Source organism: Misgurnus anguillicaudatus, chromosome 24 (assembly GCF_027580225.2).
Source record: "Misgurnus anguillicaudatus chromosome 24, ASM2758022v2, whole genome shotgun sequence".
NCBI lineage: Eukaryota > Metazoa > Chordata > Actinopteri > Cypriniformes > Cobitidae > Misgurnus > Misgurnus anguillicaudatus.
In genome coordinates this window covers 12,508,740-12,533,800 of record NC_073360.2, presented here as the reverse complement: position 1 = coordinate 12,533,800, position 25,061 = coordinate 12,508,740, and the positions used below count along the sequence as shown (strand labels likewise).

The window sequence follows — 25,061 nt, the reverse complement described above, 5'->3', positions numbered from 1 at the left end:
TAAACAGTGACATAATCGATTATGGCACTTTGCTGCATCAATGCTGAATCGGGAATGCGCACATTGCGATGCATCGCCGAATCGATTGTTGTTGACACCCCTAACGCGAATTATCATCTTAACGGTATATCTCTTTTCTTGGACTACAACAAACACATGGATTATAGGCAACAGTTTACTTCTTGGGTCTGTTGATGTTGTAAAGACCGACATTATCATAATTCCTCCCACTTTGACTCACAGCCTGCAAGTTAACTCCTGTTAGCAACCGAATCTTTCAAACATGGTGCGTCACATTTCCGGGTGACGTCAGAGGTATTCAGACCAATCACAACGTACAGATTAGCTGGCCAATCAGAGACACAGCGCTTTTCAAATCCACGAGTTTTGTACAAAATCCATGCGTTTCAGGAAGACAGAGAACCATAAACTACGCAAACACATTGTACTATACCAAATACGCAAAATAACTTTGTTTTTAGCAATGAATAGGTGCACTTTAAGCTGTTCAGACTGGAAGAACAGCTGACCCGCTTGAACCATCTTGACTTGGCTGGAAGCTTGGCAAAACTGGTTGGCTGGTCTTAGCTGATTTAAGATGGAGATAGCTGCTTTAAGTTGGTCCTCTCAGCCTGGCAAAGCTGATTAAGTTGGTCAGCTGGTCTTGATCAGCTAAAAAAGTGGTCAAAACCCCTCTATAAAATCAGCCTGCTACACCAGCTTACCCAGCTAAAACTAAGCTGGGAGACCAGCTAAAACCAGCCAACCAGCTTAGGCAGAACATTACATAGCAACGAAAAGGTTCTGGGTTTGATTCCCAAGGAAAACAAAGACTGTAAAAGGATGCCTTGAAAGCATTGTAAGTTGGTTTTGATAAAAGTGTCTGCGAAATGTGTACCAATGCATGCTGTTTGTGGTAAGAAACAAAATAAAATGGGAAAGAATTGTATTTTCCTTTTTGTAAAAGTTATATGTGTGAAATGTTTGGATGGACAAAAATTCAGATTACAATGTCCCTATACATTTACAGTACTGTATGCTATTTCGTCAACGATGATTGAACTCACTGGTCTATTAATGTGCTACCATTATTTCATATCTGCACTTAAACCACACATAAAAAGAGAACAGTGTGGTTGGTTACTTTTTGTGTCTGCTGGTCATTCACTTCCCATTTAAATATGGTTATTTGCAAAAATAAACTGAGAAATAGAACAGAATCTACTGTATGCTGAAAGTTGCAAAGAGTTGTTTTAAAGATATTGAATATGTAAGGAATAATTAATGACGGGCCGTTGAATTATAAGAAAATAATGCACACCCAAGGTGGTAATGCAGCACAACGTGTAGCGGAGTGCCGTTACACCGCGGGTGTGCATTATTTTCAAATTATTCAAAGGAGTCAGTTATTTTGCTTATACCACGGTTACCACAATCATTGCTCTGGTGCCTATTTTTAAGACATTTTAAAGGTTAGGCGTGTGGTTATTGAAAAATAATCAACACCGATGGAACATTTCTCAGCCAATCAGAATACAGCATTCAGTAGGTCCGCGGTATAAAATAAAATAAACTTTATAAGTGCTATTACAAATGGGGAGAAATGCAATGCTCAATATAGCCAGTCTGGTGAGGGAAGTCCCACCTTTCAGTTAAAAGAACCAATCACCAATTGATAAACTAGGAGAGGAGCTCTGTGCAGAGTCACGTGAGGCGATTGTCAACCTGTAGCTAAAACAACTTCAAATACAGGTGTTTTAAGGTCAATTTGAGCTTAACCGTAAACAAAAGTTACGATACAGTAGATGTCAGGTGTAATTGTTGGTCCGAAATGATTTGTTTATTTGTGATTTTACAACGTGATATCTGTCTTTCCCCAATCAAGTAGATAAATTAGTCTTGCATGACTGAAATAAATGCCCTGAGGCACTGCAAAGATAGCCGCCTAGTGACACGGCTTCCCTAAAGATATTTTGGTCGTTTATATTTTTCTTGTCATTGTATGAATAAAATATTACTTCGAATGCAATACGAAACTATCTTAAGGTAAAATATCAAAACTAGCGTCAATATAAGTCTAGACTGTTTATGTCATTCACAACCTACCTTATCCACAAATAAGTCCAGACTTAGAGTTTAAAACCCCCTGATCTATACCCAAGTGCCTAAACCTGTTAAGATGAGTCACACTCTGCAAGCTAGATTAAACTAAAATAAACAGAAACGTTAATTTTATTATAGTTACGCACTTCCTACGTACTAACCCAAAGCTTATTTTAACCATCAACTAAAATAGTGACAAAAGATCGCTGTGGGATACATACAGTAGGCTGAAATGTCCTGCTTGACTGGCGTGTTACACATGCATCTTCATTTGTTCATATGCATGTTAGCGGGGTGGTCAGACAATAGACCCAGATGCAATTATATCTGCTATTCCAAGAGCTTTGCTTGGAGACAGCCCAGTGTTTCTAAGGGTGCTTTGTGTTGACTAGGATTGTGTTTCCCACATGGTCTCAGGCGGCCGCGTCCATTATGCCTCTGATGAATTATGAAAGCCATGCCCCTTTTTCTTTTCTCATCTCTTTTCAAGGCCAGATCATTTGATGCAACACAGCCAGAACCTATTTACGTAATTGTTGAGGTGTTGAATTAAAAATGTTGAACTACACCCAAGTGTGAAGTAACTTACTGTATGGTACAGTTTGTATGGTACACTCAATGATTGATTGAATACAAACAAATTTGCCACCTGCTAAAATAGCTACAGAGTCCTTTGAGATCAGGCTGTATGTACCAGTACTAGTAATGTCTACTGGTGGTCAGTCAACCAGTATAGTGACTGCCCTTAAGCATGGATGAAGTTGCTAGCACTGTGGGATTTAAAATAACACACTGACAACCTACATACAGTAATAATAACACCTTTCACAACACCTGTCAGGACTCTGACCCTGTCTTGTCTTACCAGACATCAGCAGGTTGACACAAAACGCATGCATGCTTTATGAATAGCCAATTTCCCCTGTGTTTATGTGTAATATTGAAGATCGCTCAGACTGACTGAAAGCAGTAAACTGAAGTGACATTCATTTATTTACGCATTCAGGTCTGGTCCCTTCTTATATCACCTGTAAATAAATGGGGATCCTGGAGGTTTGCTTTCATAAAAATAAACCTCATAGGTGATCTGACATGTGCTTATGTGACTAGCATTTTCCAATAGCTAAGACTGTAAGAAGATTTGCAACTGCGAGAGAATGATCCACAATAGATGATATCTATGTAATATTGTGCAGTATAACCAGTTTATTACAGCAATAAGGAATAATTAATCTAACAACTGAAAAACTATATACAATATGTGCAAAAGTCTTAGGCCACCACCATCTTTGTTGTTTTAGCAAAGTTTTAAAGAGCACCTATTTCATTGCTACAGTAAAAATACAATATTATTTTGTGTATTTGGTATAATGTGTTCACGTGGTTTATGGTTCATAAAACGCATTATTTTCCACATACCGTACATTATTGTAGCTACAGATTTCCCTGTCTTCCTGATTTTGTACAAAACTGTCCCTGATTGGCCAGCTAATTTGTACTTTGCGATTGCCTGAATACCTCTGACATCAGCAGGAAATGTGACGCTCCTTACCATGTTTGAAAGATTCGCTCACAATGCAATGCTAACAGGAGTTAACTTACAGGCTGTGAGTCAAAGCGGGAGGAATTATGATATAATTCTATGATATAATTATGAATAATGTCGGTCTTGTCTACACCACCAATCCCAGGAAGTAAACTGTTGCCAACAATCCTTGTGTTTGTTGTAGTCCAAGAAAAGAGATTTACTTTGGAAACGAAAACTCGCGTCATCATTTATTTTGAGGTGTGTACCTTTTGCATATCGTTAACATGCACTAATACATACCGAGCCCCTAAGGTGACATTGGAGTAAAAAAATCTAAAGTTTAGTTTCCTGTGCTCACGTGAAACTTTCATGTGCTCATGCGAAACCTTCATGTGCAGATTTTTTTTTTAAGTTTAGTTTTGCGTGCTCACGTGAAACTTTCGCGCGCGGGCATGTGAAACTATTGTGTGCGCACGTGAAAGCGAAAGCGCAAGCGCATGCGAAAGTTTCACGTGAGCACACGAAACTACTGTAAACATGGTAGTTTCACGTGCGCACGCAATAGTTTCAAGTGATCATGCGATAGTTTCACGTGCACACGCGAAACTAAACTTTATTTAATTTTTGCTCCATGTCCCCTTAGGGGCTCCGTAAAAACACTCACACACCAAAGGAAATGTAAAATCGTGAATCGGACCATTGGTGCTCTTTAATGATCATCCAATAGTTATTTTTCGCTCTCTTTATTAAGATACAAACTGAAAATACAAGAAATATGTACACAAAATGTAAAAATACAAAATGTCTTCTGGGAAAATTCAGTATTAAGTGTGACTTCTCTTGGCACTAAACACATCTTGAACTTTTTTGTGAAGACTGAAGTCTTGAAATCATTGACTGATTTAATTTAATTTAGGTTTAAGAGATCCTGCAGGTTCCTGTTATTACTCAAGAGTAATGGGAGCTCACATTAAATACTTGACATTTTAGCTTAGAAATGATTCAGTTTTTTAATACTGCATATCAATTTGCTGTATTTTCTGGTTGTATTCTAATAAAGAGACTGAGAAATATATATGGCCATTAAACCATCACAAAAACAACAAATCTAATGGTGACATGGTGCCTTAAGACATTTGCACAGTACCAAATAAGGGTATTCATAAATACGAGTATACATCATACAGAATACTCATGTACTACAATACTTCAGAATACCAAGTGATACTTTTTTGGGTAGTGAGATACTGCAAACACACATCTGTGAATAAACCTGTCTCAAAAGTATTGATACGGTCGTATGCACCCACCCAAAGTACAGTAATCTACAAACCCCCATAAACCCAAATGTGGTTTTCTACTGTATCATGGTCATGGTCACATGATTACTGGTTAAGAGTCAAAACTCATTCTGCCCACATAGTTTTACAATTTATGGTTGCAACACATTGACCTATTTTAGTCTCAGTTATTATCCACACACATCAAGGCCTCATCCTTACTAAACAAACACTTTAATAATGGAAAGTCACTTTTTCCTTATATCGCTCTTTGCATGCTATCCAAACATTGACTAATTGTAATGGAAATGCCCATTGAATGCCAACTGTAGTTCACCCAGATAACTGCGTTATAGTGACAATAGTCTCTTTCACACATGCAGTCTTTACTGGTAATTTACTGGTAAATTGCAGTTAACAGATCATGTGTGAACAGAACCTTTCCGGTAAATCAGTGCTCCCAATTTACCAGTAAGACAGGTTGTAAGATTACCAGTAATTTACCGGTAAGCGCTTTGTGTGAACGAAAAATATAGGATTACCGGCATTTAGAACGGATGACGTCAGATTGCGCTGACAGCTTCAGACCAATCATAATGTTTTAATACACGCTGCTTGAAAGTCGAGCACACCTGAAGTTTACGTCCACTTTTCTTCACCAAAGTTGTTTAAAACAGCTTACCTACTTGCCGAATTGCCGACGTCCGCGCTCTCTGTGAAGCCTAAAGTGCAAACAGCACTGTTGTTTAAAATGCATTTTCGGTTTGACGTCGCTTCATGCAATGTTGTTTGGTCATGAGCAACTTCGCGACTGTCAGAGTTTACCACAGACGTAAAAACAACAAAATACGGACCGTGGATATGAACGACGTGAATTGTTTACAAATACAACACTGAGCTCAACGCGCGCCACAGGTACTTCCGTTTTCTCAACGAATTTACCGGTATTTTGATACTGATGTGTGAATGATGTCTTACTGGTAAAAAGACGGAATGTCACTGCATGTGTGAACAGCACATTTTTTGTATTTACTGGTAAATTCATTCTGGTAAATTAATGGTAATTTACCAGAATTACTGTGTGAAAGAGGCTACCAGATAGATCCCTTTCAAAAGTGCAAAGTTATAAGGCACTTTATTTTATTTTTGATTTATTCACTGAAAACGATTTACCTTAGCACTTGCAGATATGTATGCATTCGTTTGAGACTTTAATACAAAGCAACAGTTTATTAGTTTGTGCCTATTTATCAGAATCAAACCCATTAATTTGGGTTTTAGATATGCAACCTTTTACCTGTTAAGCTACATGGGACCAAACAATACAGTTCTGTAAAACAAACGTAAAAATTATGGATTTTACAGTGAGAAAACTGCATGAGGGCATGAAAATCTAGAACAAAAATAGCAGCGGAGTGCAAAAACACGAACATCATTACCACTACTTCCTTTCATATGTATATATAGTGTTTACAATACATGCATGGCCTATGTGGTTTTCAATTGCTAGCATTGCCGCTTTACTTGAAATTTAATTAGACTAGCTGCCTTACAAGGCCCTAAATGCAATGGTTAAGTCACAGAGTTACCCAAGATAACAGGTCACATGATGAACAGACACCTATGCAATGAACTTTTGACAGCTTTAGAGCCAATAAAGTGATTTAAAGAAAACAGATAACTATTCAGAACTACTCTATATTTAATCATGTTTATATATAATAATCCTACGGCATATACATATCTCCAGGTCACTGTGCATATACAGTATTTATATTCTGTTATACCTACATTATTGATTATGCAGTCATAACAGGAGCTATCAGTAAATCACACTGTTTACATGGCTTACTCAGATGGCAATATACCCATTGTGTAGTAACTATTTGCACAGCAGTAATTACTACAACGGACCAATAAAAGCAAATAAACAACCAGGTTAATGAAACCATATTTGCTCACGCTGATTTACGCTTTATTTATAAAACTGATTTGTTACCACTGTCTGGCCTAAGCAGGGAAACAGGAGACTCATCACATCCATCTTTTGTACGACTGATCTGCTTTTTGGATCAGTGTTTGAACGGTACAAATCACACCGAAACAATTTAAGTTTCGATCTGGTTCACTTTCACATCTGCAAATGCATTAGATGTGTACCTACAGGTTTTTGCAATGTGATTTGTACATGTATCACAAGGAACATAGAGTGCAGTGAAAAAGCCCAGTGCAGTTTAAAAAATGTGGGTAATTTTTAATCAAAGTGTTGGATTGGTTTTAAAAAGAGGGTTGTTTTAACTCAAAATGCTGGGATGTTTTAACCTGTTGTTGGGTCAAATATAAACATTTTCTAGGTTAATTTAACCAAACGTTTTGACTAGTGATCGATCGATATATAGCAGTGGCCACTATATTAGTCGATATTTAAATTTGACATTTTTTATTGGCCAGTAAATTGTTTCTGTTCCTTAAATTTGCGGTTTGTAAAGAAAACATGTTAAAGCTAAATAATCACCAGTCATTATTCACTTTTTAATGTGAAGTTACGTTGTGTTACACACAACAACACTTTGGTGTGCAGCAAAATCTGTCATTCACAGTATATATGTCTTGTAGATATTTACTTTTCTCTTATTTTGTCTCTTTGTTTCTCTCACTGGTTTCTCTCATTTACTGTAATTCAATGTGTGTTATATTAGCCTCATATGAGTCAATTGGCCGCACTGCTTTATCAATATTTTATAAAAATAAAAAATAAAGTTCGACCAATATATATAGTTATATTTTTTTGTTTGACCCAAGGCTGGGTTGAAAATAAGAAAAATATCATTCTTTTATTTATAGGGCACTTATGGTCCAATTCACGATTTTCTCTGGTGTGTAAGTGTGTAGTACATGTTAACAATATGAAAAAGGTACAAACCCCAAAGTAAATGATGATGCGATTTATTGTCTCCAATTTAAATCTCTTTTGTTGGACTACAACAAACACACGGATTGTAGGCAACAGTTTACTTCCTGGGATTGGTGATGTAGACAGACCGACATTATCATAATTCCTCCCGCTTAGGACTCACATCCTGTAAGTTAACTCATGTTATCATTGCATTGCATTGTGAGCAAATCTCACTTACGAGTCGCTATCTGTTTGTCAAGTGCTGAAATGTCACCAATAGAATGACTTGAATTTGTAGCAGAAGCTTGTTTAGGCTAATAATCTTCTGCCGATGTGCACTAATATTTTTAATAATATATTTTCATTATTGTTCAATGACTTTTTAAATGTTTAATAATTTATTAAATATTCTTCTCCGTATTTAGTTAGGACTCGTCCCACTGCGAAATGCCTTCTGCGTTTCTATTATAGTTTAGATTATTATTATTATTTGTTGTTTATTATCTATGTTTATTTATTATTATGGATTATTGCTTTGTACCGTAAATATTTATTTGGTTTCATAATTAGATGCCATTTCACTTCAAAACAATGTTTAGATGAATTATAGCAGCAATCGGTATGAACCATTTATCAATTTGCTACCAACTTTTACCAAAATACAAAAAACTTTTACCAACTTGTACAAAATAAGTTTTCCTTCTTTATTTATTTATGTTTAGTCATTTAAATTTGATTTCTCATTTGAATTTTAAATATATTATATTATATATTTAATATAAAATAAACAAAGAAGAACCCAATAAATAAATAAATAAACATTTAAAACATTACATTATTGTCATTGCAGGAGTGCAATTTGCTGGTTGTCCTGCAGGTGACCTTGTAACTCTGTTGTCTTACGATGCACTTATGTATGAACGATTACTCCAGAGCACTCGTAGATCTACGATGATTTTTAAGTGCAACTTAAGTTACGAAGCTTTTGGGAAACAGCCCGTAATTCTAAGATGATTTGTACGACCGTTTTTACGATCTACTTAGCCATACGATGCTTTTGGGAAACCCGGCCCTGAACATTTTGCTATTTCAATGCTGCTTCAAAGGGCTCTAAACCAGATGAGGCACAAGGGTCTTATCTAGCACAACCGTTGCCATTTCCGCAAAATAGTACTTTTATTCCACAACTTCTCGTCTTGCACTAGCCGTGTGATGCGCCAGCGTGACCTTACGTATAACATAATCACATTGAAAGATCATGCATGACGTATGTGAAACTACCACTCCAATGTGGAGAAAGAGGACCGTTCTGACATTGTTGTATGTGAAATTATACTAATTGATGTCTTTGCGTCATGTTTTCCCTAAAAAAACGTAATTTATTCTCCACTGATAAACATCTTGCATGACATGGGGGTGAGTAAATTATCTGAATTTTTTTTTATGAAAGTGGAGTAATCATTTAAAGATAGTCCCGTACAGAGAGATAAATTCACAAATTCTAATAATATTTAGGTTTGAAATTACATTATAATTCACATTTTAGTGAATTGTGATTTTAATTGAACATATTTTGCAAGATAATAACTAAATATATATATATATATATATATATATATATATATATATATATATATAAAATTTAGAGCTCCAAAGTGTGATGGTTGCAACAATGTTGCAAGACCTCATGCTACTTTGACTTCTGGTGGGTGAATGTAGGCTTTGTTCAGTGCCATTTTGATCAAACGTATAATATCTAGGGTGTGTGATCTATATATATGCCAGTTAAAATGAACTTCATTATATTGCCTCGCATACAAAACAAGAATTGTGTTAGAAAACTGTCTATTGTAGTAAATGAAAAGTCTACTCGTGGAAGTTTTGAGCTGTAGGTATGAAGCAAGAGGAGATTATTTCATAAAGGAGGAGATCAAACTGAATCAATGTTAGGAACAATGCTTGACTGTTCTCAACATACCAGTTATGTTTCCAATCATACCCGTTCAATACATTCGTTCCACTCTAAGGGTATAAATATGAACGAAAGTTGCTTAATGTGTATATTAAATAAAGGTCAAGCATGCAAGTGTTTGTAAACAGTATCAACAGCATTACAATTTGTGTTATAAAAAAATAATAAAATAGCTCCACAAGTAATAAAATAAAGCCCTGATTTCCACTGTCACTGAGCACATACAATGGCTAAAAGCCAAAAATTCCCAGGGTTTTGGCAGATATTGACGTTGAATGAAACGCTGCCATGACAATTGTGCCATAAAGACGTCAAGGCGTTACACTCATGAGCACCCAACAACCGCTTGGCTCAGAGTGGGAATTTCACAGGCTTTTGTGTTTGTACGTGATGGAACAAATGCTTTTAACTAGTCGACTATTTTTAGAGCGTGTGATGTCACAGTACCTCCGAGCTGGGAGACATTACAGAAATGCCAACAGTTTGTTGGCCCTGAGGCGTGACGTGACAACCTGTGTGACAAGACTGAAAGAAGAATTCCCCGTCAATAGTTTACACTGTGGCGTAGTGATGTCAGTAGATGATTCACATTAAACACAGCACTGACATCATACGGGGCACAATAGCCAAGAGGACAAAAAGGAACTATTGTGTCAGGTTTTATTTACTAACGCTAACTTCATTCTTTTATTCCTCCTCCCTGTTCGTCTTATACTAAAGATAATCCCTCCGGTGAGCTCTGAAACGTCACAGATTCAAATGTATATAGCACAGAGAAACTTTAGCTTAAGGACTTAGGGATTTAACACTTTGAATTTGAAGCGAACACTGTTAGACTTTTTATTGTATATATGCGGTAACTCACTGGCAAAGTGTTATTTACAGTATGATGCCTTTACCGCAGTTCCATTTTACAGTATAATACCCTTACTGTAACCTAGTTTTAAAAAATATATTGCCTTAAAGGGAAATCAAACCCGGGTCGCCCGTGTCGTAGGTCCGTACTGTAACAGAGTCACTTAATAAAAGTTACTCGCTAAACTCCCGAAGTAGCCTCCTCTGTCACCTTTCAGACACTCCGAAGAGCAAAATCTTGGCGCCACTAGTGTTTTAAAGTCTTGAGGTCAAATTCAAATCTAACGGTCAAGCATTTATCCATAATCCCTTTATTTTTTCTATCTACAATTCTCAATAACTTATTTACACTGATGAAAAACAATTCACATTTTGAAATTTGCTACAAATAAAATGTATTTCATTTCATAGATATACTTTATTTTTCCATTTTATGCTTTTATAACACTGTTTTATTCAACTACAGTATCACTACTGCTGTTGTTTTACAGCAGTCTACCGCAAATTCAAAACATACAGTAAATCACTGTAAATTAAATGCTAATACCCATAATGCAATGCATATTACAGTAATTAACTCGAAAAGAAAATGATGGTATTTTACTTGGCATTTTGTGGTAAGTAACTGTACAAATTACAGTAACATACAGTAAATCACTGTAAATTACATGTTAATACCGATAATGAAATGCATATTACAGTAATGAACTGGAAAAGAAAATGATATTTTATTGGGCATTTTGTGGTAAGTAACTGTACAAATTACAGTAACATACAGTAAATCACTGTAAATTACATGTTAATACCGATAATGAAATGCATATTACAGTAATGAACTGGAAAAGAAAATGATATTTTATTGGGCATTTTGTGGTAAGTAACTGTACAAATTACAGTAACATACAGTAAATCACTGTAAATTACATGTTAATAACCATAATGCAATGCATATTACAGTAATGAACTGGAAAAGAAAATGATATTTTACTGGGCATTTTGTGGTAAGTAACTGTACAAATTACAGTAACATACAGTAAATCACTGTAAATTACATGTTAATAACCATAATGCAATGCATATTACAGTAATGAACTGGAAAAGAAAATGATGGTATTTTACTGGGCATTTTGTGGTAAGTAACTGTACAAATTACAGTAACATACAGTAAATCACTCTAAATTACATATTAATACCGATAATGCAATGCATATTACAGTAATGAACTGGAAAAGAAAATGATGATATTTTACTGGGCATTTTGTGGTAAGTAACTGTACAAATTACAGTGAAGTCTAACAAAAAACAAACATTCAGCAGATGGTCAATGAATAATCTCATCGCAATTGTACGTATTTTACAAGACAGCAAACAATTACGGGACGGATCCGCCAAAGTCAGCAGCTCCGGCACAGACTCGTCTGCTATCAAACTATCAATTTTGAACGTTTTTGTATGCACACCCCCCCCCTTTGATTTTGGGTTTAGGAGCAGGGGGTTTCATGTTTTGTACGATTGAGATACAAATTAATTAGTTGCCTCATAAAATATATACAAGTTCCTGTAAGGTCAGGTTAGGTATCTTTGCGTATCTGGAAAATAAACCACAAATATTGACTCATCATCATTTATGCATGTATGAATGCTCTCTAGAATAAATATGAAAATGCACACACCTCCAAATAGCAACAGCATGTAGGCATTATGTTTTCCCAAGGGTATGACTTCAACTAAACGCTGGCTTAAAAAAAATAGGTTTCGATAGAAAATACGTCAGAGAAGGAATATAACATTTTCCAAGCCATTTCTTTGTGTTATACACTGCTAGCCTAAGTACCACGCAAAGTGATGCAAAACCTGTGACCAACTTATCCTTTGTCCCCAAGGCTATTGTCCTATTTGAAAAAGGCCACATCAAAGTGACCAGTTTCAACTTTAGGCTCAATGGACTAAACAGAAAAGTCTGAAAAAATGTACAACATAAAGCTTCTAAACAATTTGTTCATGATCCATATTATCTGTTGAATATCAATATATATTCAACAAGCTTATCACAAGCTAACGTTAACCGGACAAGGCAAAACAATAGCATCACTTCGACCACCCCACCCTCCGGCTGTGGTCCAAAATGTCAGGAAGCTTGCGAGACTCTGTAAACTCCAGTGATGCTTCTGTAGATTATCCGGGTTAAGAGCCTGATTTCCTGTTTGCGTCCACGGCGAGGGGAAAGCTTGCGGAGGAAAGTCTGTTTCTTTGTCTGAAGATGCGTCAGTGTCATATAATCACAGGTATATTGTATTTTCAGTATTAAAGCGGCTTTCCCCTGAGTTACGAGTAGATGGCAGAGATACGAGACAAAGATGAAGGCCTGTGTCATGGAAAACGGTGCAAAGGCCAAATTTACATTCCACACATGGCTTGAACTGTTACGTAGAGCAGGCTGGAAGATTGCAACAATACCAGTGATACTTTAAATAACAAAGATGCGTCACTTCTGCTTTTGCAATTACAAACCCACGTGCTAAGAGCTACACGTATAACTTTGGCTCAGAACTACAACGGAATAAACAAACTGTGCATTTTTTCTTTTTAATTTCTGCCATGTACAACATGAAGAGAAAAGTATTAGCAACACCTCTCACTTTTTAGCTACTTTTATTGCTATATTCATAGAAAGATGACTGGAAATTATACACTCAGAAAAAGGTACGAAAGCTGTCACTGGGGCGGTACCCTTTCAAAAAGTCAATTTTTCATAATAAGTAGTGCAGATTAATACCTTAAAGGTACATATTGGTACCAAATGTATACATCTGTGCCAAAATTATGCCTATTAAAACCCTTTTTAAGCCAGGGTAGCGTCCCAGTGACAGCTTTTGTTAACATATTTTATTAATTTGTATGACCACATTTATATGATTTTATACAATTTGCTTTCCCCCTGTGATGTTAGGGTTGGAGGCGGCGTGTTATTATTGCTTTGTTATAGCAATCGTATGTATTTGTACGATTAACCTCGTACAAATTCGTATGAATTAGCCAACTCGTAAAATCCGTGCAAATTCTGGTTAGATTAGGTTGTGCAAACCAGATCCTACTTGCATTACTCATGTCAACACCAAAGCTTGGGATGGCTTTTGTAGTTTGTAGTGCAGATTAGTACCTCAAAGGTACATATTGGTAGCAAATGTATACATACATGTATAAGTACCTAAATGGTACATATTAGGACTTTTTAAAGGTTACTGTCCCAGTGACCGGATTCATACCATTGTTTTCTCTGAGAATGTAGGAACGGGATTGGGAAATGTTGCAAGTTAACACAATCCCATGAAAATTCATACGTTTTTCTACGAGGTCACTAATTCTTATAAATTTAGATTACCATATTCGTACGTTTTTGTACGATTTGCTATGCCCCTGTGACATTTGGGTTAGGGGTGGGGTGTCATTATTGTTTTGTTACAATAATAAAAAGTGAAAGTTAAATCTACTTAAACAAATTATTTCAATTGGTAACACCTAAAAAATGATTCACAAGTATGGTGAAAAAATTGAAGGTGATTTTTTTATTGACTTAAAACATTAATGCTTTTTTAACTTAAAGTTTTAACATAAAGTGAGAAATTTTAAGTAGAAAAAAATCTATGTTACCAATTGAAAGAATTTTAAAGTTACCGTATTTTTCGGTCTATAAGCCGCGTTTTTTTTCATATCTTAGCTGGTGCTGTGTCTTATAGTCAGGTGTGCCTTTTAAATCAGTATGAATTAATGTTGACATTTATGAGGCAAGAGACAACATTACCGTCTACAGCCGCTAGAGTCCACAATATCTTGCTTTTGTATTTATGTAATTCAGTGGATTCAGTAATGTGGAATGACGAGTATGCAAACTTCACGCTAGTTGGCTTGTTCGGTTAATTTAGCCTATTCAACCTTCCAGATAAGTTCTGTATGCTATGGTTTATCGTTTAAATAACTGATAATATTACTTTAACGTACAGACAACTATTCAGCCTGCTGTTCTGTCTGCTATTGAATAACTTGCCTTTCCAGATTAAATGTCTGTTTTCGGCTTGGATTTTGTGAAATAATTTTATAAATAAACCCAACGTATAGTCCACTGCGACTTATATATGTTATTTTATCTTAATGACGCATTTTTGAATGATGCGGCTTATACTCCGGTGCGGCTTATAGTCCGGAAAATACGGTAATCCAACTTTCACTTTTTACAGTGTAGATCTCTTTATGTTATAGAATTGTATACCAAACATTTTTTTAGATATTTATAATAGTTTAAGTTCATGACCATGTAAGCACGGTGAACCTAAAAACTTTCCCAAGATATTCACAGAGATATCATGACGGGACATAGTTGAGATAACTATGAATAACTTAACCATGATGCAGCCTTCATCCATCAAAATTACAGAAGCTGATTAACACCATTATAGCTACAATCTCTGTTAGCTCTGTTATTGACAAAATGCTAAATGCTCTCTCATTTCTAAGTCACTTTGGATAAAAGCATCAAATAAATGAATGATGTCAATATCAATACCATGGGTTTGATTATAAATAAAGACGTTTACTAATGCAAGTGTATGTCTTGAAGGCAAAGTCTGTAGAAAATAACACAAAATAAGTAGTTTTACTCGAGCCATAAATATCAACATGTCGTGGTCAAAGCAAGTTAAAAGGCATAAACGCTCAGCGACAGCAAAAACAAAGTTTGAAATTGAGATTGGAACCGCCTGCCTCCTGAACTCAACATGTTGTCGCACACACACGTAGTGATTTCATTGGGCCTTTGGATTAAGTGCATTGAGTAAGTCTGTCACACACAAGCTGCCCGAGGCCGAGGTAAAGGCTTTGGAAACAAAGCAGCCCTTTTTTATTCAAGCGAACGGTAACACGAGAGGCATGGCTGGTGAGCGAGGGGAAGGCGGAGGACACCCGGCCAGGAGAATTAATGGGGTGTGCGCTGTACCGTGCTGAAATGAGCTTTTGTGACTCAGGCGTCGCTGTGATGGGACAGGTAGGCCAATGGGAATGCAATGGCAATCCCCAGGGCCTCCAAACATAACCAGGAGATTATTATTTTTTTAAGAAGAAAGTAGATGAAGAGTCAGAGTTTTGAATAGGAATTCATTCAAAAGAATCAGTTCAACCCAAAACCCCAGTAAAAACCAACCACTGAGCTAGGCAAACCATTTTATGGTGATTTGACATATTTTGTAGCAATGATGGTCAGAATGGTACAACCATGACACTTTGAAATATATCAAAGTACTGAATAATTACCACATTCATGTATTTCAAAGAATAACTTTATTATGGTAAGTGTCCACAAAAGCAATAATACTACAGTACTTTTGGGTAAGGAGAGACACTTGCACATTTGTCAGTGTGACTGGAACCAGATTTCTGTCTTCAGCCTGAGATCATTTGTTTTGCCGCTGTGGTAACCCACCCATATTTCTTTCTGCACCAAACCGGCTTGGAGACCGAACACACACAAAACCTCTGTTAGTATGCTTGGCGAATACACACACACAAACTGCTCCACCTTCTCCAAATTCGTATGCGCACACCACCCACACGTTACGTTTACACCATAAATAGTCAATTCAAGCACAAGCAAACAGCCCAGTTTCACCCATTTGTCCTTTATCCCGGCAAAACTAATCTGCTTCGATTGGTATTACCATACGACAGCTTTATAAAGAAACAAAGCTGGACTGAAAAATGTAATCGTAATCAAATTATATACTGATTTACTCACAGTATGGTGCTAAACACCACATAAAAAACGAAAGGGCTGCCAACTTTGGAATTAAAGTTTTTTGGGTGACTGTGTGCAACTGTACTAAGTGCTAACTAGCTAAGTCGGATATTATGTTACATAAAATGTATTTCCAATCACCCTGAAAACCCCAAAGACCAAGAAAAATCCAAAACATCTAGCAACACAACTATGCTTAATGGTAGTGCAATAAAATCTATATATTTGTAGTATGTGTGTTCCTTTGGGATCGAACCCATAACCTTGTGCACTGTTAACGCAATGCTCTACCAGTTAAGTTACAAGAATACTGCATAACAATATGAATAAAACTGAAAACATATCTATAACTACACAGCAAGATGCCAAAAAACACTTTTAAAGGTGGCAAAGAATGCATTAATACAATATGTTAAAGGTGTAGTGTGTAATTTTTAGAAGAATTTATTGACAGAAATGCAAAATAATATACAAAACTATATTGTCAGGGGTGTATAAAGACCTTTCATGGTGAACCGTTATGTTTTTATTACCTTAGAATGAGACGTTTTTATCTACATACAACAAGGGTCCTCTTACATGGAAGTCGCCATGCATTTTTGCCGCCATGTTTCTACAGATCCCTTAACGGACAAACTTTTTTTACTAAGTTGTCTCCGACGATGACATGTTTATCTGGTGGCAGATACCGTAGCTTCTCTATGCGTTTCAAAAGCGAGGGGTGAGCAGTGAACTGAGCCATTGGTTGCAATTCGCAACTGCTAAAAATGTACACACTGCACCTTTAAATTTTTCTTTATTAAGTGTAAAAATGATCCAGAACCATTTACATGTCCATTTACAACCCTAGGTTTTGTCCTTAAAATAAAATGGGCTGTTATTACAGTACTTTATTTGGAAGTGTCATGAATAACAATGCTGGGCTCTGCTCTGATTGGCTGTTTCACAGCAAGGCTCATGAGGCTCATGTCAGATCATATTAAGTAAACAGGCCTTCTATGTTTGAGTCTGTATCAGACAAATATACAGATTTTGAGGAACAACCAATTGTTTGGATTTTGGAAATGGACGTTTCTTAGTGGTACGTTTGTGTTTGTTGAGTATCGACCTGCAAAACGTAACTGTAACGTCAATCGTAGAACTTCAGTCTAGCATATAGCATTAACTAGCATATAGCGCTAACTCAGCAGACACAACTTTGTTTTAACATTGTACTTAAAGGGCACCTATCGTCCAATTCACGATTTTACATTTCCTGTAAAAGTGTGTTAGTACATGTTAACGAAAAGCGACGAAAGGTACAAACAAAGTAAACGATGACGCGAGTTATCGTCTCCAACGTAAATCTCTTTTCTTGGACTACAACAAACACACGGATTGTAGGCAACAGTTTACTTCCTGGGATTGGTGATGTAGACAAGACCGACATTATCATAATTCCTCCCGCTTCAGACTCACAGCCTGTAAGTTAACTCCTGTTAGCATTGCATTTTTGCATGAATCTTTCAAACAAGGAGCTTCACATTTCCGTCTGACGTCAGAGGTATTCAGGCCAATCACAATGTACAGCTGGCCAATCAGGGACGCAGCGCTGTTGATGAATTTTGTACAAAATCTGTTCATTTTAGGAAGAGAGTGAAATATGGATTATTATGTAGTAAATAATGTGTTTTTTTTTACCATAAACCACGTGAACAGATTGTATTATACCAAATACACAAAATAACGTTTTTTTTAGCAATAAAAAAGGTGCTCTTTAATTTAATGTGTAATGTAATGTTGGGGCGTACATCTCGGCTGTAAGGTCACAGTTGGGGTTAAGTTGAGATTTGCCTCTTTTCCAGTGGCAAAAAAAACACTTTAAACATCTAAATAAGTAGGACAATGAATACAATAGTATGATAAGGTTTACAGAAGTGTTTGATGCTGTGTTTATTAAGGATGATTCTTATGCACATTGTTGTGGTGGTTTACCAACAGCGATGCATGTAAAACAAAAGCTCCCGATCACACCTCATAATGGACAGACCACCACATAATGTAACTTCCCACAAGACAAAAAAACTGAAATGTTTAGGGAACTTTAGAAATTGTATAACTTCCATATTAAACAATGGTACTTCATACCACATAAGTATTCAAAAATATTCACTTATTGTGACATTTACATAATCCGAATGAGTACCATGTCCAAAAATAATGATACATGATTTATCCCAATAAACACTATGGGGCGGTTTCCCGGACAGGGATTAGACTAGTCCTAGACTAAAATACATGTAAGAGCTGTCAAAACTGACAACAACTTGCACTGACATATCTTAAAATACATCAATGCCCTTTATTTTGCCTCAAAATGCACACAAGTAATGTTTTTAGTAAGGTATGTTTGTTAAAACTAGTTATATTTCCTAATAAGGTCTAGTCTTGGTTTAAGATAATCCCTGTTTGGGTAACCACCCCTATATATCCACAATCAAAATTTTGACTTTAACTTACAAATCATAGCATTAAAAACGAAAAATCTTTTTGGATCAAACACAAAGTTCACTATAAGTCAAATTAAGTAATTGTTTCATATGAATGACCCATCTGCTCTTATCTAAATCTTCAACACTAAGATTAGATGCAAACCTGCTCTCAGATCACCTAATAAGAAAATAACCAAAAGCCACATATCACCCCTCCTGTCAGTTGTCACCTGACGCTTGTCAGTCATTTCCTGTTGATAACAGTACATGCGACTGTGTGTTTTGAATAGTCAAATAGTGATGAGCGTCAAGCTGTATATTAGGTAGGAAATACGGTTTGTCCATGCAAAAACTCTCTGCAGCCATGCAAATGCTCACAAGTGAAGTAAGTGTGGTACTCCACGGGAGTTATATCATGCAGAATTTTAACAATTCAAATGAGTAGTTATTTTATGCCAACTCGTGACATTTCCACACGGGTGTCCTTAAAATCCCTCTATCCTGAGGACTGGGGAAACACCCTGTGATATTGGACCTTTTTAACCTGTAGGGTTTGGAACGGATATAGTTTGTGCTGGAACTGAGATGACCATGACCTCATTTTGCTGTTGTTCATAATCAAATGCATGCGTATCAAAGTATTTTACCTTGTATATGTTTAGTGAAAACAGATTCTTCTGCTTTATCTAGATATCTGTAAATTACATTATATTTGTTTATAGCCTCATTGGAGTGTCACAGTTTTTTAACATCAACACAATACCAACCTTCGGCTTTATAATCCCCTTTTACAGGTGTTTGGACATAAATAGTTAGGATTGTCATTAAACCAAAGCAGTTTCATTAGAAATTCTCTTTTCAATGTGAGGTCACACTGCTAAAGTCCCGCCCACTACCAGTCCTGCATTACCATAGTTTCCACCCTGAGCGAGTTGTACTCTTTCCACTAGATACTATTGTCTCATACTGTATTAATCAGATCCATTTAATTTAAAGCACTTACTGTCTGTTTGTAAGGAAGTGAGAAGCTGTAGCTCATTTGCATTTAAAGGTACAGACATTGAAACAGCGCATTTATGCTCCCACCCAAATAGGGTCATTTTGGACATGCAATAATAAATGATCTGTGGTGTATTTTGAGCTAAAACTTCACAGATACATTTTGGACACACTTATATTAGACTTATATTACATTTTGTAAAAAGGCCATAATAGGTGCCCTTTAAAAATAAAGTATTACAGTTTTAGTCCTTTTGTGGTTCAGACTCGACATACGCACACACATTCTATGTGACTTACAATTACCCATAACCATCCGTTTCATATCACCTAGTCACCATTTAGACACCTGTTTTGTGGCTAACCACATTCAAAACTTTTCTAAAGACCTTATGCAGATATCTCTCAGGACATACCGAGAAAAAAAAATGAAGCAATGTAGTAATGAGTCTTGTTTTAAACATGACTCGACATGCACTTTGACCCACACCCTGTGTTAATGTACCAGAGATCGTGTGACAAATTAGTTAATGATTCAGACAGACATCACCTGTTAAATATCTGCAAAATATCACTTGCTATAGTAGAAGTATACAGAGATTAGAGTACTAAAGGCACCATTAAATTGATCAAGCACAGTTAGATGTTTTGCGATGACATATTTCCTTCAGAAAAGGGAAGTTTGGGTGGGACTTTGCATTGTGTTTATGTATTTGGACTGTTAACCAGAGTGACTTACAATGCATTTAACAATCAGTATGTGTGTTCCCTAGCATCGGATCGAACCTATACCTTTACACGACTAACACAATGCTCTACCAACATGGTCAGAAAAATTCGTCCAAAAATGGTCCCAAGCTGGTCCTAATAGGTCCCATTTATGTATATGTATACATTTGGTACCAATATGTACCTCTCTGTAGGTACAAAGGTCTACTTTTTGAAAGGGTACCGCCCAAGTGACAGCTAGCGGTCATTTTTTGGACATTTTTTCTGACAGTGAACAGGAACATATACAGTACAAAAGAGATCATCGGCACTTTTAGTAGAAAATAGGCTTTAGTTGGGTCTCAGAGAAGAACCATCTGAGGTGAGAGATTTTAAATGCATATTTTTGCTTAGCAAATATTATCAAGCGTGCATGAGGTGGCCTGAAAGCTCGATTTTTTAATTTTCAAAGGCTTTAAAGGTGCAATATGGGCTTTTTAGCATCATTTATCATTGCAAATTGAAACCAACCTCAATTTCCAAATGCAGGGTGAAGCTACGGTAGACAAACACGTTATCTTTGAAACAACGTGGGGGCCGAAACGTGCTCTGTAGAGCAGTTTGTCCGTTTAGGACTACTTTGGATACATGACAGCGACTTCCATGTAAGCGGACCTACGGTGTATATGTAGATAAAAATGGCTCATTGTAAGGTAATAAAACAATACAGTTCATTATGTAAGGTCTTTCTGCACCACTGATAATATAGTTGTGTATATATTAAATTGCATTTCTGTCAAGAGATTCCTCTTAAATCGTTACACAATGCACCTTTAACAAGTCTGCTTTACATTCCAATAACTGCCAGTAGTTTTACTGCTCAAACTCCTGAAACGGACACATCCAAAGCAACTTTTCCTGGGAAGAACTGGGAATCAAACCCACCACCTTTGCGCCGAAAAGCGATGCTCTAACAAAACAGAAAGTAAAAGAGAGCAAGGAGAGCGGTAGACAATGAGTAGATGCGTTATGCAGACACATGCAGAGATACAGCATTGTCTGCAGGCCTGCATTAAAAACACAAACTTTTGAAGGAAGTCCCAGGGAGCAGTTCAGAGGCCGAGTACACACCGCCGCTTCCCAGTTCGGGAGGAAACGGGCTCCATTTCCTTCACTTTATCCTGCTCACAATAGGTTGCTTACGTGCTGGGCCGGCAGGGAAAACAGGCAGAAGAACAACAGTCAATCAATAGAGACCGTCCTTTGCCTTGTACTCTAGATTACAATCCGGTCCCGAAGGGCCACCATCCGCAATTTAGCTCTAACTCTTCTCCCAAGACTGCGGTTGGAGCTCAGGATGCGGGACGGTGGCACTCCAGGATGCATCGTAGAGATGTAAAAACAATTCTGCAGTCACTTTAAGAGTAACGGGAAAGAAAACGTGTCCAGATGAGCATAAAACAAGCCTAGGGGGAAGGATAAACATGCTGCCATATTACCCTTTAAGTGAATGGAAAACAGTGTCTGTGGAACAGAAGTGATTTGAATAAACAGAGAGGGAACACTGTGACTCACACGGTCTGAAGCCAAGCAGAGATGAGGGAAAGAGAGACGGTGGATACAATAAAGGACTTGTTGTAATCAACCGATTTGTGGGTCAAAGGAAAAGCATAGTCACTTGTGATCAAAATCACCCATTAAAATAGAAAAACAACAGAGCTCGGGTTAAACACAGACAAAGTCTGCACAAATAAACAGAAGTGGACCCGCAAGTTCCAAGGAAAGTTCTGGAACGTGAATTCTTTCACAAAGCTTGAATGCAAGGATCTACTCTTATAAGGACTTTGTAAACAAGACTTTTCCTTTCCCAACTTTTCCCAATAACCTATTTAAATCGGATCCTGGCCAATGTCCAGAGACTGGAAATCTGATAATTGTATCATTTTGGAATCTAATTGGCTGATATATGCATTGTTGGATTACCTTCAATTGGTAACACCTAATAAAAAAACAATTCAACTTTTTTTACTTCAAGTGAAACATTTAAGTTGACAAAACTTAATTTTTGTAAGTGTTATCATTTGAAATAATTTGTTTAAGTAGATCCAACTTTGACTTTTTAACTTTCATCAGAGTAGAATGGGTTGTGAATTTGTGTTGGAGTGGAGCATAAAGTGATTTTTATTCTCCATTATTGGAAAAAGTTTTCATTTTTTCGACCTTGCCATTGCTAGCGCTATGTTTTACCAAAACTAACCAGCATTCCTTTAATCCACAGTTTTCCAAGAGCACAAATAGCACTTTTTTATCGAGGGCAATGTTCACAAAATAGTGTGTTGAAGGGATTTCTACAGGCCAAACTGCTGAGTCTGGGAAAGAGTTGGCGTATGCTGTATTAGTGTTTAGTGTGTGTTGTGTAATGCATAATTTTTCTCATGCATGGCATGGCTTGTATTGTATTGAAAATGTGCCCTGTAAAAAATACTTTTCTGCCTTAAATTTTTTGTTAAATCAACTCAGATTTACGAGTCATGTCAACAGAAATGAGTTATAAAATATAGTTGAGAAAAGTCAACTTAATTTTATAAGTTATAACTACATGTGAGTTGCTATAACTTATACAATTAAGTTGACTTATAAAATTAAGTTGAGAACAACTCATCTCTAGTCAAGATAAATAATAGTAAGTTGAAATGACTTGTAAAACCGAGTTGATTCAACAAAAAAATTTAAGGCAGCAAAGTATTTTTTACAGTGTGTCTTTCTTACTTTATTCAAATGATTCAACTAAATAAAAATTGATGTTGCTGTACTTGGGTTATAAAGGATCCTTAATCCTTCTTTAAGTGACTTAAAATCCAATTTTTCCCAATATTCTTTAATACAAAAAGTTGGTTCAACTCCAAACAATTTAGTTATTTCAACTTAAAAATATTAGTTGAGACAACAATTTCTACAACTTTTTTTGAGTAAACTAACAAAATTTTAAAACAACTGGGTAACTTATTTTTTTTAAGTGGAACCAACAAATCTTTTTTACAGTCTACATAGAAAAAAGCATTTGATACATTATATTTTTGGATAGGTTGTGGATAGGGGTGGGTTTAGGGTTAGTGAAAGGGTCAAGAGTGTAATTGCATGCAGACACCTTAAATGTAAGTGCACAATAGTTATATTGTTTACATTTTGCCCAATCCAAGTATAGTTGGACACCTAATATAAAGTGGGACCAAATTGCCCAATACAAACTGTTTTAGACTGCTAGTGCAAACAACGCCTTTAAAATACATGAGTTGCACTTACTTTCTGATCCACAATCGAGCATGCGATTTGTTTGATGTAGGCCAAGTCTGCAGTCTGGGGCAAAAGCACAGATTCTCTGGTCAGCCCGATCTGTATGATGAAGGAGACACCGGCTGGTGCTGGAGGGCCAGATGGCATAGCGGACACCACGCCGGGTGCTGGAGCCACCCCCATGTCCACTGGAGGGAACCCTGGGATTTGAGATGCGGGGACAGAGACCGGAATGCCCGATTGCATCACCACCGACCCAGGAGGGGACGGTCCACCCGGGGCAAAGAAGACTTGGGACATGGGTCCCGGAGACATGAAGGGACTGACGTTGGCCATGTTGAAGAATAAACTAGTCAAAGACAGTCAACAGGGTGGTGTGAAAGAACGACACACCTATACACCAGCATGCACTCACTCATCAATATTGCCTGTCTGTGTTGTTTGCCCAGTGTCCTTTGGAGCTTAAAACAGATCCCTTTCCAGGAAGTGGATCTTCTTTCTTCTTGTCCTCCCTTTCACGAAAAGCTCATCTGCTGTGTTTTTATTCCAGACAAGGTGTAGGTGAAAAAGCGGATTGAAGTTTAGCTTTCAAACCGAGAGCGGCCCCCACCTCCTGCACCTCCTCCTCCTGCTTCCTGTTCTCATTCGACTCCAAGAGAAAGAGTCCAAACTTTAGGGCAAACTCTCTGAAGAAACCGACAAAATAAAAGAAGAAAAAGTCTACAGCTTCAAACCTGCGTCTTTTCAAGATGACTTCCAAGTACACGAAAAACGCAGGAGACAGACACAGAGAGAGAGCTCCTGGTTAGGCTTGCTTTGCAAGTCAGGCTGTGTTTCAGTTTCTTGTGGTGTTGAGCTGGGTCTGCCGTGTCTCAGTGAGAAAACTACCAGAGACACTCCCTCTTCCCCCTGCCTCCGCCTCCCTACCGTCAGAACCTCCCAGAGGCCAGGAGGAAGTGGCATGATTGACGGCGTTCTCGACCAATCAGCACACAAGAGAGCTGTAAACAGTCACTATGAGATCATCTTTAGTCCCACATACCCTTTCCTCTCTCTCTCGCTTAACTTTTATGTCTCTTTGTGCAAGTTTGTCTTGTTTACACCCCCACCCTGGAACAACTTTGTCCCCTTTTTGCCTCAGGGCCCCACATTTGCACTTCTTTCCCAGTG

The 25,061-nt window shown here is 37.0% G+C and overlaps 1 protein-coding gene across 1 annotated transcript in view; it reads right to left on the bottom strand.

Annotated features, from left to right (window-relative positions):
• prkd2 (protein kinase D2) overlaps nt 1-24,784 on the bottom strand; it is a 55,384-nt gene extending 30,600 nt beyond the window's left edge. The window contains exon 1 of the mRNA XM_055196013.2: nt 23,901-24,784. Coding sequence (XP_055051988.2) covers nt 23,901-24,227 — 327 coding nt within the window. The 5' untranslated portion in view covers nt 24,228-24,784. The remainder of the gene's footprint in view (nt 1-23,900) is intronic.
• Between the last annotated feature and the right edge of the window lie 277 nt (nt 24,785-25,061).